Here is a 16,240-nt window from a genome sequence, read left to right as displayed (position 1 = left end):
GCAACATAGAGAGTTTTTCTGTGTCATTATCTCTTACCTCCACTTTCCCGACCCTGCCTCCCCCAAGTACCACCCAAAACTTTAATGTCTGTTAGTGAGACCAGCTTCTGGAGATAGAGATAAAAGGGTCAACAGGCTGGAATTACATCTGAAGATCTGACTGTGTTCTATATTTTGTTTGAATCCTATGTCCAGCTCCAACTTTCCCTTTTACTCTGTGACTAGCTAACCCTTACCTGGTCTACTGATCATTCTGGAACATGTAATAAATTAACCGCTTGCACGTTTAGAGGATTTAGTCAAAGTAGCTCTTGAATGAAAATATCGTGTTTATGGTATTTTATTGATTTCTTGTAATCCTTCTTTTAAATTAAATTCTGAAAATCAGGCAGGGATTACGATGCCTTTGGTGTTTTTGTTTCATACATGTTAATGAATGGCAATGGGAAGCCAAATTTAAAGTAGAGTAAAGTGTGGGTATTAATTCTAGAAGAATATCGTTGAGAAAAGATAAAATGTCTAGGATGGTGATGCTGGGCCAGTCTGTCACAACTGTGTATATTTTCCTATTTGCCATTTGTTGATTACCTACTATGTTTCAGGCCCTATGCCTCATGTTTTGAATGCATTGTTATTTTCCACATAGCAGCTAGTGACCTCTTATTATAAAACTAAGTGAGATAATGTCACTTCCAAGCTTAAAATACTTGGATGCTTTTGAAATTTACTTTGTTATATTAATGTAGCCACCCCAGCTTTATTTTGATTAGTAATAACATGGTATATCTTTTCAGTCCTTTTCCTTTTAACCTACTATGTTACAGGTAGCATATTAGTTGAGTATTGTTTTTTTTTTTTTAATCAAATCTGATGATCTCTACGTTTTAAGTGGAGTGTTTGGCTATTTTCTTTTAATGTGATTATTAAAATGGTGGGGTTTGGGGCTGGCCCCGTGGCTGAGTGGTTAAGTTTGTGCACTCTGCTTCAGCGGCCCAGGGTTTCACTGGTTTGGATCCTGGGTGCGGACGTGGCACCGTTCATCAGGCCACACTGAGGCAGCGTCCCACATGGCACAACCAGAGGCACTTACAACTAGAATATACAACTAGGTACCAGAGGGTTTGGGGGAGGGGGAAGAAAAATGGTGGGGTTTGAATCTACCATCTTGCTATGTATTTTTTATTTATCTCATCTATTCTGCGGTACTCTTTTTCTCTTGGATTATTTTAATAACTTTATCATTTTTTTGGCTTATTAGTTATACTCTTTGTTTTATTAGTAGTTGCTTTAGGGTTTATAATATATATTTTTAACTACCTTCAACTGATGTTATACTACCTTATTTGTGTAGTGTAAAAGCCTTACAACAATATACTCCCATTTTCCTCCCCTTGGGCTTTGTGCTACTGTTATTATATGTTTTGCCTGGGCATGTGTTTAAAACTCTTAACACATTGTTATTATTTTTACTTTCAACAATCAGTTGTCTTCTATATCTATGCATATGTATACCATTTCCAGTGTTTTTCACTCATTTGTGTAAATCTTAATTTCCACCTAGAATTGTCTTCCTTTTGCTTGAAGAACTGTCTGTTACATTTCTTCCGATGTTAATGAATTCTTCTAGTTTTCTGTCTGACAAAGTCTTCTCTCACTTTCATTTTCAAAAGTGTTTTCATGGGTATAGAATTGCAGGTTGGCAGTTTTTTCTCTCAGTACTTTAAACATGTTACTGCACTGTCTTCTCATTTGAATGATTTCAGGCAAGAATCTACCATCATTCTTAACTTTTTTCCCCGCTGTAGATGTGTCCTTTTTTTCTTTGATTGTTTTGAAGATTTTCTCTTCAATGCTAGTTTTATACAATTTGATTATTATGTACCTTGGGTTTTCTTCATTTTCTAATACTTGGGGTTCATTGAGTTTCTTGGATCTGTGGATTTTTAGTTCTCATCAAATTTGGAAATTTTTTAGCCATTACTTTTTCAAATATTTTTTCTATACCTCCCTTTTCTCTATTTCAGGGACTTCAATTACACATATTTTATTATGAGGCATATCTTAGGCCTCTTGAAGTTGTTCCGTAGTTCACTGATGCTCTTTTTGTTTTTCATTTTGGATTATTTCTATTGCTATATATTCCAGGTCACTAATATTTTCTTTTCTTTAGTCTAATCTGCTGTTTTTCCCATTCAGTCATCTCAGATATCACAGTTTTCTTTTCTAGAAATTCGAGTTGGGCATTTTTGTTTTATGTCCTTCATTTCTTTACTTAAAATCCTCAATCTTTCTTCAACCTTCTAAAGCATATGAACTGTGGTTATAATAATTAACTTCCTCGTCTAGTAATTGTGTCATCTATGCATTTCTGAATCTGTATTTATTAAGTTTCTTCCTCATTGACTGTATCTTCCTGCTTCTTTCGGTGCCTAGTGATTTTTGGTTGGCTACCAAACAAAGGTTTTACCTTTTTGAACTCTAGATACTTTTATATTCATGTAAATATTCTTGAGCTTTGTTTTAGGGGGCAGTTAAATTTCTCAAATGGTTTTATACTGTTATGGATTGTTTTTAAGGTTTGTTACATGGAATCTGAGTAGCCTTAAATCTAGAGCTTATTTTTCCCCAATATTGAGGCAGTACCCTTCTGAGTACTCACTATCCCAGAAATTATGAGGGTTTTCCACTCGGGATGGTGAGAACAGGTACTATTGTCAACCCTGTGTGAGAATCAGGCACTGTTGTCTCCAGTCCTTTGTGCTAATTCTCTCCCTGGCCTTGAGTAGTTCTCCCACATGCCTGTGCTGATCAGTACTGCAGTTAAAGACTGGAGGGGGATGCTCTTGAGCTCTCCAGAGTTTTCTTCCTGTGCTACTCCTTTCTGCTACTCCTTTCTGGTGCTCTGTTCTGAGAACTCTAGCTGCCTTGGCAGTCTCAGACTCCTAGTCTCCTGAACTCGTGGAGAACTCCTGGCTTCCCCTGGGTTCCTTCTCCCTGTGCTGCAGTTTGGAAACTTTTTTTTACAGTAAGCTGGGGCAGTCATAGGGCTCACCTTGTTTGTTTCCCCTTTCTCAGGCACCACTGTCTCACACTGCCTGGTGTTCAGTGTCTGAAAATGTTGTTTCAAGCAGAGGGGGCAAATCCAGTCTCTGCTATTTCATCTTTGGCCAGTAAGGGAAGTTCCTTTTGGATCTTCTGGTGCTTTCTAATTGAATTATAATTGGTAAGATGATCTAGTCTCTTTTTCTTCAACCTACTATTTTACCACTCTCTTCCTTGTCCACTGTTTCAGCCATATTCATTTTCTTTTCCCACCTCAGGTTTGCCTTTGCTCTTGGTGTTCCCTCTGCTTCAGCTCAAATGCCACTTCATCATGGAGGTGCTCATAATGATGTCTTCCCATCATTCTCTATCTACCTTACCCTATTTTTTGCTTATCCATAGCGCTTATCCTTATTTAAAATGATGTTGTCTGTTTTGTTGTTTCTCTATCTCTTTCTCTCCCTTTCTTTGTCTTCTTGCTTATAGTACACTTCATTTGGACCAGGTCCTTGTCATCTTATTTTCGGTATGAGTCTCTCGGTCCTCAAACTGTGTTTGGCATGTAGTAAGGTTCAATAAATATTTGATACATAAATGAATGAGTAATTATATCTGACTCTCACATAACTCCAGAGATGAGCATTACCATTTCATAGATGAGGCAACTTGTTCACTCAAGCGGTAACTATTACAGCTCAGCTGTGGACCATAGTTTTATGACACTGGAGGACACAGTCTATTTCTAATGGTGGCAGTCACTCTTGTGTTTCTGTTTGCTGTGGGTGCCCACTTTCCTTGAAGTTGCTTTCAGTAGTGGTTTCTGGATGTTTCAGTACTGGAGCAATTTATTTTTAATATTTAAAGATTAATTTTGAGTTAATGTTAGATACAGACTACTTAGAATGTTGGACATAGGGACTTATTGAATTATTAAATTGTTGAACTTGAAATTAAGTTTTTGGAAATCTTGTTTCTATTTTTTCTTCATTGGGATTTTAAATCTTCTTTATAAATAACTAAAAAGTGGGACATTTAAGTCCGTAATAGGAATTGTGGCGTGTTGTTTTTGTTGTTGTTATTGTTTTTTGGAATCAAAACATGATGCTTTCTAGTCAGACTGTCTATGTAGTATTGAAATTTTATGGCACAATCTGCTTAATTTGTTTCATTTGTGAAAACAAAACAAAACATCATTACAGTCACATACTAATTACTAGCCATGCATCATTCATTTGAAATAAAGCCTACAGCATTTCATAGTTATAAGCGAAAAGGTCTCTTATGATTCATCACTTTGCAAACAACATTGTTTTAAGGTTGCCTGCGTATCATCTAGTGCCTGGGAAGCATTTTCTGTATTCTGCAAATCTCAATATGCAGGTCTTACATATTCCCATCTAAGACGACATTTGGAACGTAATGGTAAAGGGGAGACTGGACTTAAGGAACTAAGTTACTATAGAGTGAGGCAGTTCTGTCACACTTGTGACTTAAAGTGTAATTGTTGTAGATATAGGCTGATTTATTTTATGTCTCATTCTTGAAGCCATCTGGAATGGGTCCATAAAGTACATTTTTAATAAAGCTGAGTAAATACTATAATGGCTGTTTAACTCAGTGCACTGTCACCACTAATACAAAGGTAAAAATTTGATGAAAATAGGTTATATTCCGCTATTTACAGAGTTTCAAAGCATCTTCCTATAAATTGCGTATTAATTATAAAGGAAAAAAGACAGTAACTTAATATTGGAAAAACGGGTGGCCATCACCCTATCCCAATGTGTATGTAAAATACATACTTTTTTCTCTTCTGATTAATATATATGTATGGAGAGGAAGAGAGAGAGAATATGATAAAACAAATGGGGTAAAATGGAAACAATTGGTTAATCTGGTATTTTTTTGTATTCTTAAAACTGAAATTATAAAATGTTTTGAAAATTCTATTTACAGTAACATGAAAAACTGTAATATACTTAAGAATAAATTTAACAAAAGCCATATAAACCACTAACAATGATAAAAGTGGACAAAATATGCAAGTCATCTGTTTTAAGACAGTACACAACCAGTGGAGAGAAAGTGCAAACCTTGGGAGAACAAACTCATGAACTCCCTGAACGCCCAGCTTTTGGCCTGGTGAAAGTTTGCCAATTATAGTACGAGAGTTAAAGTTTGAGCAGAGGGTGTGGTTTTCACCGAACTGAGGAGGCAGAGATCAGAGTTCATGACAGCTGAAACAGCTGGAATCTGCAGGGCAAACCATTTTAAGGGAAGGAATTGTACAGAAAAGGATTCTAGTAGTTCCTGTGGGGATCTCCTTTGACTCTCTTCCTGGAGGCTGGGGCTGTTCATTGGCTGAGTAAGATTTGCCTGGTAGGACCAGCTCCAATGTGAGAGCAGAGCAGAGACACTGGAGGTCCAGCATTATTGGAAGGCTTTGGAATTCTGATCCTGCCAGGGTAGAGAAATCTTCTTCACGCTTCATTAATTTAGTTGTCATTCACTCAAACAACTGGCAAGATTGTACTTTAGGAATGAAGACCACACCCTAAAGGAGTACCTACTCTGCACCTACCCTAACAAAACCTATAATCAAGTCTTTCAGACGCCTCTGGGAAGAACGTTTGGAGATTGAGTCCTACCAAGTTAGAGGGCTAGGGAAACACCTTTTACTTTCCACAGAGCTTCCCTAACAAAGTGTAAACTCAAGCTGTACGATTGAAGGTGATCACCCAGCAATTGACTCGTCTGTTAAAACAAGAATGAACATTTTCCAAAGGAATATTGCAGCTCAAGAGCTGTTACAATGTTTCAATATTTTACTAAAAGGTAAAGAATAATAAAATGGGCTGTATTGTCAAAGAAAAAAACAGCCAAATAGACAAGATGGCCCAGATTTTGGATTTCACGTGCAAAGACTTTAATGTGGATATTATAAATATGTTCAAAGAACTAAAGGAAATTATCTTCAAGAAATCAAAGAAAACATGGTCTTAATTAAGGAATCTTTGCAGGGAAATGAAACTATAAAAATTGACCATATGGAAATTCTCAATCTGAAAAGTTCAATAACTGAATTGAAATATTTAGTATGTGGGTTTAATAGTGTACTGGAAATAGTCTAAAACACCTGTAACTGGAGTCACAAAAGGAGAGGAGAGTGAGATTCGGTTGACAAAATATTGGAACAAATAATGGCCAAGCAATGCCATATTGAGTGAAAAACATAACCTGTTGGTTCAAGAAGCTCAACAAACCCCACCCAGGATAAAGATAAAGAGAAACACTTTGGCATATTCTAGTTAAACTGCTGAAAGCCAAAGGTAAAGAGAAAATCATGAACGTAACTTGAGGGGGGAGAAAAGACACCTGACAAATAGGAAAATGAGGATGAGAGACTTTGCTGATTTAGCAGAAATAATGGAAAGCTGAAGTCAACGGAAGAGGTGTATTTAAAGTGTTGAAATAAAAAAACCCTGAAAACTCAAAATTCTCTACTTAGCAGATACCCTTGCAAAAATAGGGTTAAAAAAAGACATTTTTTAGTCATGTGAAAACAGAGTTTGTGAACTGCTCTGCAAGAAATGCTGAAGATTATCCTTTAGACCAAAGGGAAGTGATACCAGATGAAAACTCAGATCCACAAAAAGGAATAAAGAGCACCTGAAATAGTAAGTAAACTATATAGTAAATAAACTGTGTTTTGTTTTCTTCTCATAATTTACTTAAAAGAAAACTAATAATTAAAAAAATAACACTCAGGATGGGGTTTACATGTACATAAAAGTAAAAGGTAGGATAGTAATTGCATGAATGATGGGATAGCACAAATAGAATTGTCCTATTGTAACATGACACACAGGAAATGAATCAGGAGGTGTGAAATGTGAGTGAAATGTTGGAAGGGTGAGGTAGGAAATGAAAAATATGAACAGGTACAATATTGACTTAATAACTCTAAATAGAGTAAAATAAATAAATGTGCATATTGTTAGTCCTAGAGCAACTCAGAAAAATGTAATAAAAAGAGAGTTAAGAAGCCAGTAGAAGAGGGGGCCGGCCTGGGGGCGCAGCGGTTAAGTTCTCATGTTCTGCTTCTTGGCGGCCTGGGGTTCGCCGGTTCGGATCCCGGGTGCAAACATGGCACGCTTGGCATGCCATGCGGTGGAAGGCGTCCCACATATAAAGTAGAGGAAGATGGGCATGGATGTTAGCTCAGGGCCAGTCTTCCTAAGCAAAAAAGAGGAGGACTGGCAGTAGTTAGCTCAGGGCTAATCTTCCTCAAAAAAAAAAAGAAGCCAGTAGAAGAAATAAAATGAAATACTAAAAATCGCTTAATTAACACAAAAGCAGGAAAGGGACAAAAGAGAGGTAAAAAGCAGAAAGAACAAATGGAAAATAGATAGTAAACAAGAAGAAGAGTAGCATAGCTATATGTATTTCAGAGAACGTATATTCTGAGGCAAAGCATATTACAGGAAATAGTGACATTACACGTTGATACAAGGAATAATTTACTAGAAATAATCATCTTAAATGTGTATGCACCTAATAAAAGAACATTAAAATTCATGAAGCAAAAACTTGCAGAATTAAATGGTGAAATAGGTAACACTCCAATTATAATGAGATTTTAATGTACCTCTTTCAGTAAATACTAGGAAAAGTCGACGCCCCCTCCCCAACTCCGCCCCAGCCCCGTTGACCAAGGTAGGCCATATGGTAACATAAGTTTCAGTAATTTTCAAAAGATTGAAATCTTGTATGTTTCTCTCTAAAACAAAATTAAATTGGTCAATAATAATAATAGAACATCTCTCCCTGTTTGAAAATTGCATAACATAGTTTTTAATTACTTGTGGACCAAAGAAGAAATTATTTTGAACCTACTGAAAGTAAAAACACTGAAAAAGAAAACCACATTCTCAAATTACAGATATCAGGAATCAAAAAAGGGAATTCACTACAGAAAATTAGAGACCCATATCATACCTAAACACATATGCCAAAATTATCAATAGAATATTTTTGTATCAAATATTATAATGCATGAAAAGGAAAGGATATCATGACCAAGTGGTTCAAGGTTGGCTTAACATTTGAAAATTAATTAATATAGTTGACAATATTACCAGAAAATAGGGAGAAAAATCATATAATTATCTAGATGTAAAATAAAAAGCATTTGACTGAATTCTACCTTGTTTATGATAAGGAAGAACTCTTAGCACCTAGAAATAGAAGGAAATTTCTTCAACCTGATAAAGACATCTGTGGAAAACGTGGAGCTATCCTCATACTTAATTGTGAAAAATTAAATGCTCAGTCTTTTATGACTGGAAACCAGGCAAGGATATCTATTCTTACCACTCTTCAGCATTATAATACATATTTTAATCTGTTTAATAGGAAAAGGAAAAGAGATAAAAGGCCTGTACAGTGGAAATGAGGAAGTAAACCATCTTTATTTTTAAGTGACCTGATTGTTTATGTGAATTCATAAAGAATCTACAATAAGCTTGTTAGAAGTAACTGGTGAATTTAGCAAGGTCACAGAGTAGTCGGTATGCCAAAATGAGTTGTATTTTTTCTCTACAAGCAATGATATATTGGAAAACAAGTAAAAATAGTACTATTTACAGTAGCATCAAGGAACATAAAATACTTAGGGATACCTTTCACTAAACGTGCAAATTTTCTACGCTGAAATCTACAAGATATTGCCAAGAGAACGTAAAGAAATTATAAATAAATGGAGATATTTACCATGCTTATGGCTCGGAAGACTCAATATTAACATTTCATTTTTTTCCTCAAATGACCGATAGAGTCCTGATACACATATTCACGCACCCAATCAATGCCAGCATGTTTTATTATAATAATCAACAACATGTTACCAAAATTCATACGGCATGCAAAGGACCTGGAATAGGCAAAATCAGTTTTGCAAAAGAACGAACTTGGAGGACTTAGATTACTGGTTTGATATCAAGACAGTCAGGCTTTGGCTTAAGGGGATACAAATAAACCTTTTTCTAGAAAGTTTAGAAATAAACTCAGAAAGATATCATCAATTGATTTTCAACAAAGTCTTCAAGACTGGAGAGCGGAGAAAGGAACTTCTTTGTATCAAATGATGCTGCAAAACTTGAGTATCCTGTGGACTAAAATGAATCGCAACTCCTGCACCACACCACACAGAACAATTAGTGAGGGATGGAGACTAGCCCTAAACAGGCCAAAATAAAATGTGAAGCATCTATAATAAAACACAATATTGGTAAAGGGGACGTAAAATGGTATAAGCCACTTTATAAAACAGTTTGACAGTTTCTTATAGAGTTATGTATACATTTACACTCTGTCTTTTGGATATTTAATAGAAATGAAAAGACTCATACCAGAATATTCATAATATCCTGTATTAGTTTCCGTGGGCTGCCTTAACAAACGTCGACAACCTTAGTGGCTTAAAACCACAGTAATTTATTCTTTCCCGTTTCTGGACCAAGAGTCTTAAATCAAGATATTGGCAGGGTTGGTTCCTTCTGGAGACTCAGAGCAAGAATCGGTTCCATGCCTCCCTCCTTGCTTCTGGGAGCTGCTCCTTGGCAAATTTCTTGACTTCTAGCATTACCTCAGTCTCTGCCACCTTATTCATTTCACCTTCTCCTGTGTGTGTCTTTCTCTCCGCTTTCTATTAAAATCACATGGCATTGGGTTTAGGGCCCACCTAAATATTGTGATATTTATGTTGTCATATCTGGAGAGCTTTAACTTAATTACATCGTCAAAGACTGTATTTCTAAATGTCACATTCACAAGTACCTGGGGTTAGGACATAGATATATCATTTTTCAAGTCCCTATTCAGCCCAACCAACTACATAGCCCTAAACTGGGGGAAAAAACCCAAAAGTTCAACCATAGGAAAGTGACTAAGCAAATTTTGGTATATTCTTGCAATGAATTATTGCTCATTAATTAAAAGGAACGAAGTACTGAGTCACAACACAAACATGTAAATGAATCTCAAAGTCATTTCGTTGAGTGAAAGAAGCCAGACACAAAGTGTTTCCTGAAAGTTTCAGTAATATAAATTTCAAGAACAGGCAAAACTAAGCTATAGTGATAGAAATCAAAACATTGGTTTCCTCTGGTAGGGTGAAGATTGTCTGGAAGCAGACGTGAATGAATTTAAGACCTCAGAATTGTTCCGGGTTTTATGCCAGCTTTTTAATTCATCAGATATGAAACTTATGTGTTAAGAGTGTTTGCTAAAACTGCCAAGTTAAATAAGAAGTTTCTCATTCTGTGACTTTACCACTTGCAGATCCTGAGTATCCACAGAGCTCATTCGGACCTCTGGTGAAATCCTTAGTGGTCCAGAATTGCTAAGTGTTTATAAACAAAGATAAAGCAATATTTGTCATCTATAGCCAATTGTCTACATCTTGACTAGCTGGAGAAATATATATTTTATTCTTATGGTATTTTTTGTATAATTTTTGGCTTTACCTTGCTCCTATGAAAAAATGTAAAAACATACCATATGTACTTTGCTGTTGTATAGTTTTAAAAATTAATTTTAGCTTAGGAGTTTTAATATCATAAGGGCACATTTATTTTAAAAACATTTTTGATATTCTGAGCACTACCCAGGCATAAGGCACTTGAATAGCTATATTTTTCATGCCTTTCTTAAAGTGAAATCAGCTTTTTTTTTGAGAATTCTTGATATCATGAAATTAATGGCCAGCTAACAGTAAAGCTAGATATTTTTCATATAGTTTAATTAGGAAATCAAGTTTCATACTTCTTCCTAAGTTTCTTAATTCTATTATTAGATCATATTCCTTTCTCAGATGTCACTTTCTTCCCTCAACCTGTTGTCATTTTCTCTCATCTTGTCTTTCACAAAGATGGATTTGTTTTTTCACATTCTCCTTGCTCATCACACCTCTCCCACAGAGAGGAGAAGAATTAGCTAATACGGAAATATGAGTGGCGAGTGCATTGTGGAGGGGACAGCAAAAGTGGATCTGGAAAAAATATTAAAAATTCTGCACAACAGGAGGTATTTGGATATACCAAGGAGAAAGGAAAGAAATGTGAAGTAGAAGCAGGGAGAGCTCACAGCAGGGGCATCTCCATAGTGGTTTATCTAGTAACTACTGTAGAGAAATTAAAGTCCATTCCTACTCATAGGAAGACGGTAGAAGTAGTTTGAGTGTTGGATGATTTTTAAGTTGTGGTTATTAATTTCCACATTGTGTGGCTCTGAGTGGCATGGATACTTGATTGACAGCAAGTTAGGTCTAGGCCCATGTCCTGCTGGCCATGTGACCTTGAAGGAGCCATTTAACCTTCCTGAAATGCTTTTCCGTTATTCCTTATAATTATGTATTTATAAACTGTATAAAGTAAAGGTTTAGAGCACTCAGTAAATTAAGACTGAAGCTGGTTATCTTTTCAATCAGTAGGTCACTCATAGTGTTAGAAAGTTAAATGAATAGATAACTAGGTTTATAATGACTTTTAAGGAAGAATAATAAAGATATGGAGCACGTAATAAAATTTCTTTTGAGGTGAGCCTACATAAGTCTGCAGCAGGAAGATGGGAGGGACCTGACAAGTTTTGAATAAGTTGGCTCTTGAAAATCCCTTATTTATAAAAGAAACTGCATAAAGAGAACCAAATATGGTGTTAAACAGAGTTGGTATAAAAAATGTCAAATTGATTCCGGTTTTTCCCCCCCGTAGAATAATGGATAAAATTAAAATTACATGTGTAAAACGTAACCATAATGAGATTATGGGCGATTACATCTCCCTGGGGACTTTTTCTACTTTTTACCCTTTAAGACAGATGGCAAGAAGTAGATGATCTTTGCTATAAGGGCAGCAACTAAGACTTCTGTGCCTCTCATAGCATTGAGTGGGCACCCAGTCAATACTTGTTGGTTCATTGATTTTCTAAAGGTCTCTTCATCTTATTTTGTTCCTGCTCCGACAACACAAATGTTGCCAACTAGCAAAATTTTGAAATAAAAATTAACCTTAGGATTCTGGATATTGCCGCTTGTTTGTTTCACCAGTCACTGTTTTTAAGATTTATTTCATTCTGGCATTTGACACCTATGGTGGTGGGGTGGGAAAGATTGCAAGAGTACTACTCCCTGCCTTCAAAAAATAGTAGTGAAATCAAAGTGTTTTTGCATTCTTTTTATGCCTTTAGATTGATCTTCAGATTATAACTCATTATTGTTTGATTTTGGTAATGTGAGTTGACATTGTTACATTGCTGAGATTCTGTAACAATAAATTTAAAAGTTACCTGTGTGAAAATGAAATCCTAATTTCCTCTAACATTCTAATAAGTATCTTAAAGTCACTTTTACTGTAACCCTTTCTTTCTTCTTTTTTTTTCTTTTTATGAATTTGAGCACCATAGCTCTCCATTTCTGCATTCAGCCTAGCCTTTGGCCGATAAGTCAGAGTTCTAAGTTCCTTACCAAACAGAACACACATCCCCAGTGTTGAAGAGAATATGTGAACTGATGAGAAAAGTTCTTCAGGGTTTTTAAAAAGTATTTTACCTTCCCCCCCCGCCCTTTTTTCTTTGATCTCATCTAAAAAAACTTTGATTTGACTGAGAAAAAGAACACTGTTATTATTATCATAGATCCCAAGATTTAGGTATCAGAACATTAGCTTTCATTGAGATTGTATTTTAAAAGGGGGCAATCATTTGGCTCTGGGCTGGCTAGATAGTAGACTAAAGACAGGAACTGGCTCCAGGTGACCTCTCAAGTTCCTTTCCTGCTCAGGAATTTTGTTCACTAAACACACATACTTCCTATCAGTCAAAATACTAACTTTTCTAAATTTGGAAGAAAGAACAATATGAAAAGGATATCTAATTTAAAAAGTTGTGGTTCAAAGACCTGTTTTTAGGTTACCTCTCCTGACTTTGCTTTGTCAGGGATTTTCAAGAACGCATAGCACTGTGTTCTGCATTACATCATAGCCTTACTCGATCTTTTCAAGGTACCTGTCCCCAGTGCCAGGTAGACTCATTACTCATATAAATCTAGGTTATATTTTTCTAGGAAAATTAATTACTTTATACTGGCTACATATGGTTAGCTTGTCAGCAGGAAAGCTTTAACACATTTTGGGGTAGTATCATTTAGGCATTTAAGAAGTGATTTTTCTCTTTATGCGTGAAATAGTACACTAACATATGTTAAAATTAATACATTTTGTAATACTAACATTTTGCATGGGATACTGGAGAATCCCTCCTCATGTTTATTGCAAAGTACCAAATACCAGACGTCATAATCATGAATAAGGGCACAGGCTGAAAAGAGAGATGCCATGAGCCCATTATATACCTTTTGAATGGCCATAACTCGATGTACTCCTGTGATGTCTTATTATTCTAAAGGATATATGAAATATAATAAAGCATTATACAGAATTGGGCCAATATAATATGAATACCATTTGCAATGTTTGAGGATAAAAATTCCAGGGAAATGAGTCCCTCTAGGAGCATTTTTAAGACATGTGAAATGACTTTATGAGAAGTAATCCCTGCTTAAATCTACTTTCTGGGGCTGGCCTGGGGGCGCAGCTGTTAAGTGGGCACGTTCTGCTTTGGTAGCCTGGGGTTTGCCCGTTCAGATCCCAGGTGCGGACATGACACCACTTGGCACGCCATGCTGTGGTAGGCATCCCACATATAAAGTGGAGGAAGATGAGCACGGATGTTAGCTCAGGGCCAGTCTTCCTCAGCAAAAAGAGGAGGATTGTCAGCAGATGTTAGCTCAGGGCTGATTTTCCTAAAAAAAAAAATGTACTTTCTGTGCTAGACAAACAATGTCCAAAGTAAAGGAAGGATTCATCCCACTGAGAACTGGTATTCTAGTATGGCCTCAATTTGTCTTTCTAAAATTTCATATTGCTTAAATTTACTCTCTAAAACCATTGTTAGTAACATTTGTTTTCATTTTTTTAATGCCTTTTTTGAGCTTATAGTTTTTTACTCTTTCCTAGGAGAAAAAGCATTTATTTCTTCTAGAGAGAGGAATTTGAAGACATTCCTTGAAGTTCTTTGTAGAGGAGACTTATTGTTATTTACATTAGTTGAACTCTTAGAACCTTGGCTGTATACACATAAACATTTAACCTGTCAAATGGCTGGGAGAGTACTAGATGTAAAGTAGATATTTATATTATTTGCTAAGGAACTTTTCAGTCACTGTAAGGATTTGGTCCATCTGAAGATATTCCCTCAGAGGTATCTGCTGCGAGCTAACTTTATTGCTCAGTTCTTGTTAGATGAGTATGCTGGGTTGTATTTTTATATTATTAAGGCAGTATCTGTATTAACCTATTGGATCTAATAAGTTCAGGCTTTTGTATATATATTTCATTATATTATGAACAGATAGCTTTCTGTCTCCTAAACAGAAACTCTATAACTTTATATGACATTATTTTTTACCCCTTCCTTTAGGGTCTGTGGCTTATAGAACCATTCCCTATTTTAACCCTATCGTGTTCTGTCATTACGTTTTTTTTCTGACCTTGCCTCAAACTGCTTTTGATATTTACAGTAGTAGTTGAAATTCAACAGTTTAACTATTACTGCACCATCAATGTGTTTTAAGTCTCAAATCCTTAATGAGTTTGGTCGAAGAATTCATGTATAGCGTAAGTGTAGTGTGTCTACAGGCTTCTGGTAAGTGGCTGTTCCCCTCATGTGTGTTGATGGAACATGGAGAAGTAAGTTTAAGGCAAGAACTTGATGACCCTTCTGTTGTCTTTTTTGACACTTTCAACCCCCCCCCCCCCCATTCCCAACAGGGAAACCCAGAGTCCCAAACGGGGTTAACTGGGCATGTGATAGCTCTGTGGCTTTGTACTGCTTCTGTCTCCTGCTCCGCCCATGTCTCCTGCCTCTGAATCTGCTAATTTAGTATGTGTCAGGAGTCATTCTACTTCCCTAGGTTTCTGAAGAAAGTCAATTTAGTACAAATTGGGACCTATTTACTCTCTCTCTAACACATACTGGTAGTCAGCAGGGTTTCTGAGGACAGCAATAGCTTTTTGAAGAAAACAAACCCTTTCTAGGCCTTTCTGAATATGTTTCAAACATGACCCAGCATATTTCAGTACAGAACAAAAATTAATATGAATGCTTTGTAATTTGTTGCTTCTGCATCCTGTTAGCTTTGTAAAATTTAATTTTTAAAATTATATGTACTTTATTACTTAAACTCTGTCACTTGATGAAAGCTTTCTTCTCATTGAGCATCTAAATTGTTAATTTTTTCTTTGAAGGATGACTCTGGATTCCTCGGAGAAACAAGCAGGGCTTTTTTTCTCTCCTTGCTCTCAGTTTTAGGGGACGTATTGCTTCTTCGGTACTGTCATACCAATAAATCATCCCAGATTACTTGCCGTCGTATAGTACTAAAGTATACCATACATTTTAAAGGAAATCTGCTATTTTCTTTTCCATCAGATGAGCAATGTGAAGAGACTACGGCCACGGCTCAGTGCTATTCTCTTTAAGCTTCAGTTTGAAGAGCAGGTGAACAACATCAAACCTGACATCATGGCTGTCAGTACTGCCTGTGAGGAGATAAAGAAGAGCAGGAGCTTCAGCAAGTTGCTGGAACTTGTATTACTAATGGGAAACTACATGAATGCTGGATCCCGGAACGCTCAAACCTTCGGCTTTAACCTTAGCTCCCTCTGTAAAGTGAGTTTGTTTTTTTAAAACACATATTTGCCTGAACACTAATTCTTAAATGTCAGCCCTGATTACATTATTTAAATATTTTTATTTTGATAGGCTCATTATCAAGAACTTGAACTGAACCATGAACCCAAACCCAGACTGAACTGAGCTAATTTACTCAACCTCTGAACTAAATCCAAATATTAATTTTCTCTGATCTGAAAATCCAACTGAAGAATTTTGTTTAATAACAAAATTGTGTCATAAACCTGTGCTTTCTCAAACTAATGAAATGGAACATGAAAATATTATTTGAACCTAGCGTGCTAACATTCAGTTCAGTTACCTGCCTATCATGGTATATATATTGAGAATTGCTAAGGATTGCCACTAAAATTTTTACCTTAAACTATTTAAATATTTCTTTGGATTT

At 36.0% G+C, this 16,240-nt stretch overlaps 1 protein-coding gene across 3 annotated transcripts in view; it reads left to right on the top strand.

Annotated features, from left to right (window-relative positions):
- The window catches only part of DIAPH3 (diaphanous related formin 3), a 484,080-nt gene that overhangs the window by 255,079 nt on the left and 212,761 nt on the right, over window positions 1-16,240 (top strand). For all 3 annotated transcript variants that reach the window (XM_070240326.1, XM_070240325.1, XM_070240327.1), the window contains one exon: window positions 15,589-15,828. In XM_070240326.1, coding sequence (XP_070096427.1) covers window positions 15,589-15,828 — 240 coding nt within the window. The remainder of the gene's footprint in view (window positions 1-15,588; window positions 15,829-16,240) is intronic.

Source organism: Equus caballus, chromosome 17, assembly GCF_041296265.1.
Source record: "Equus caballus isolate H_3958 breed thoroughbred chromosome 17, TB-T2T, whole genome shotgun sequence".
Classification (NCBI taxonomy): domain Eukaryota; kingdom Metazoa; phylum Chordata; class Mammalia; order Perissodactyla; family Equidae; genus Equus; species Equus caballus.
This window is presented reverse-complemented; position numbering and strand designations above follow the sequence as displayed.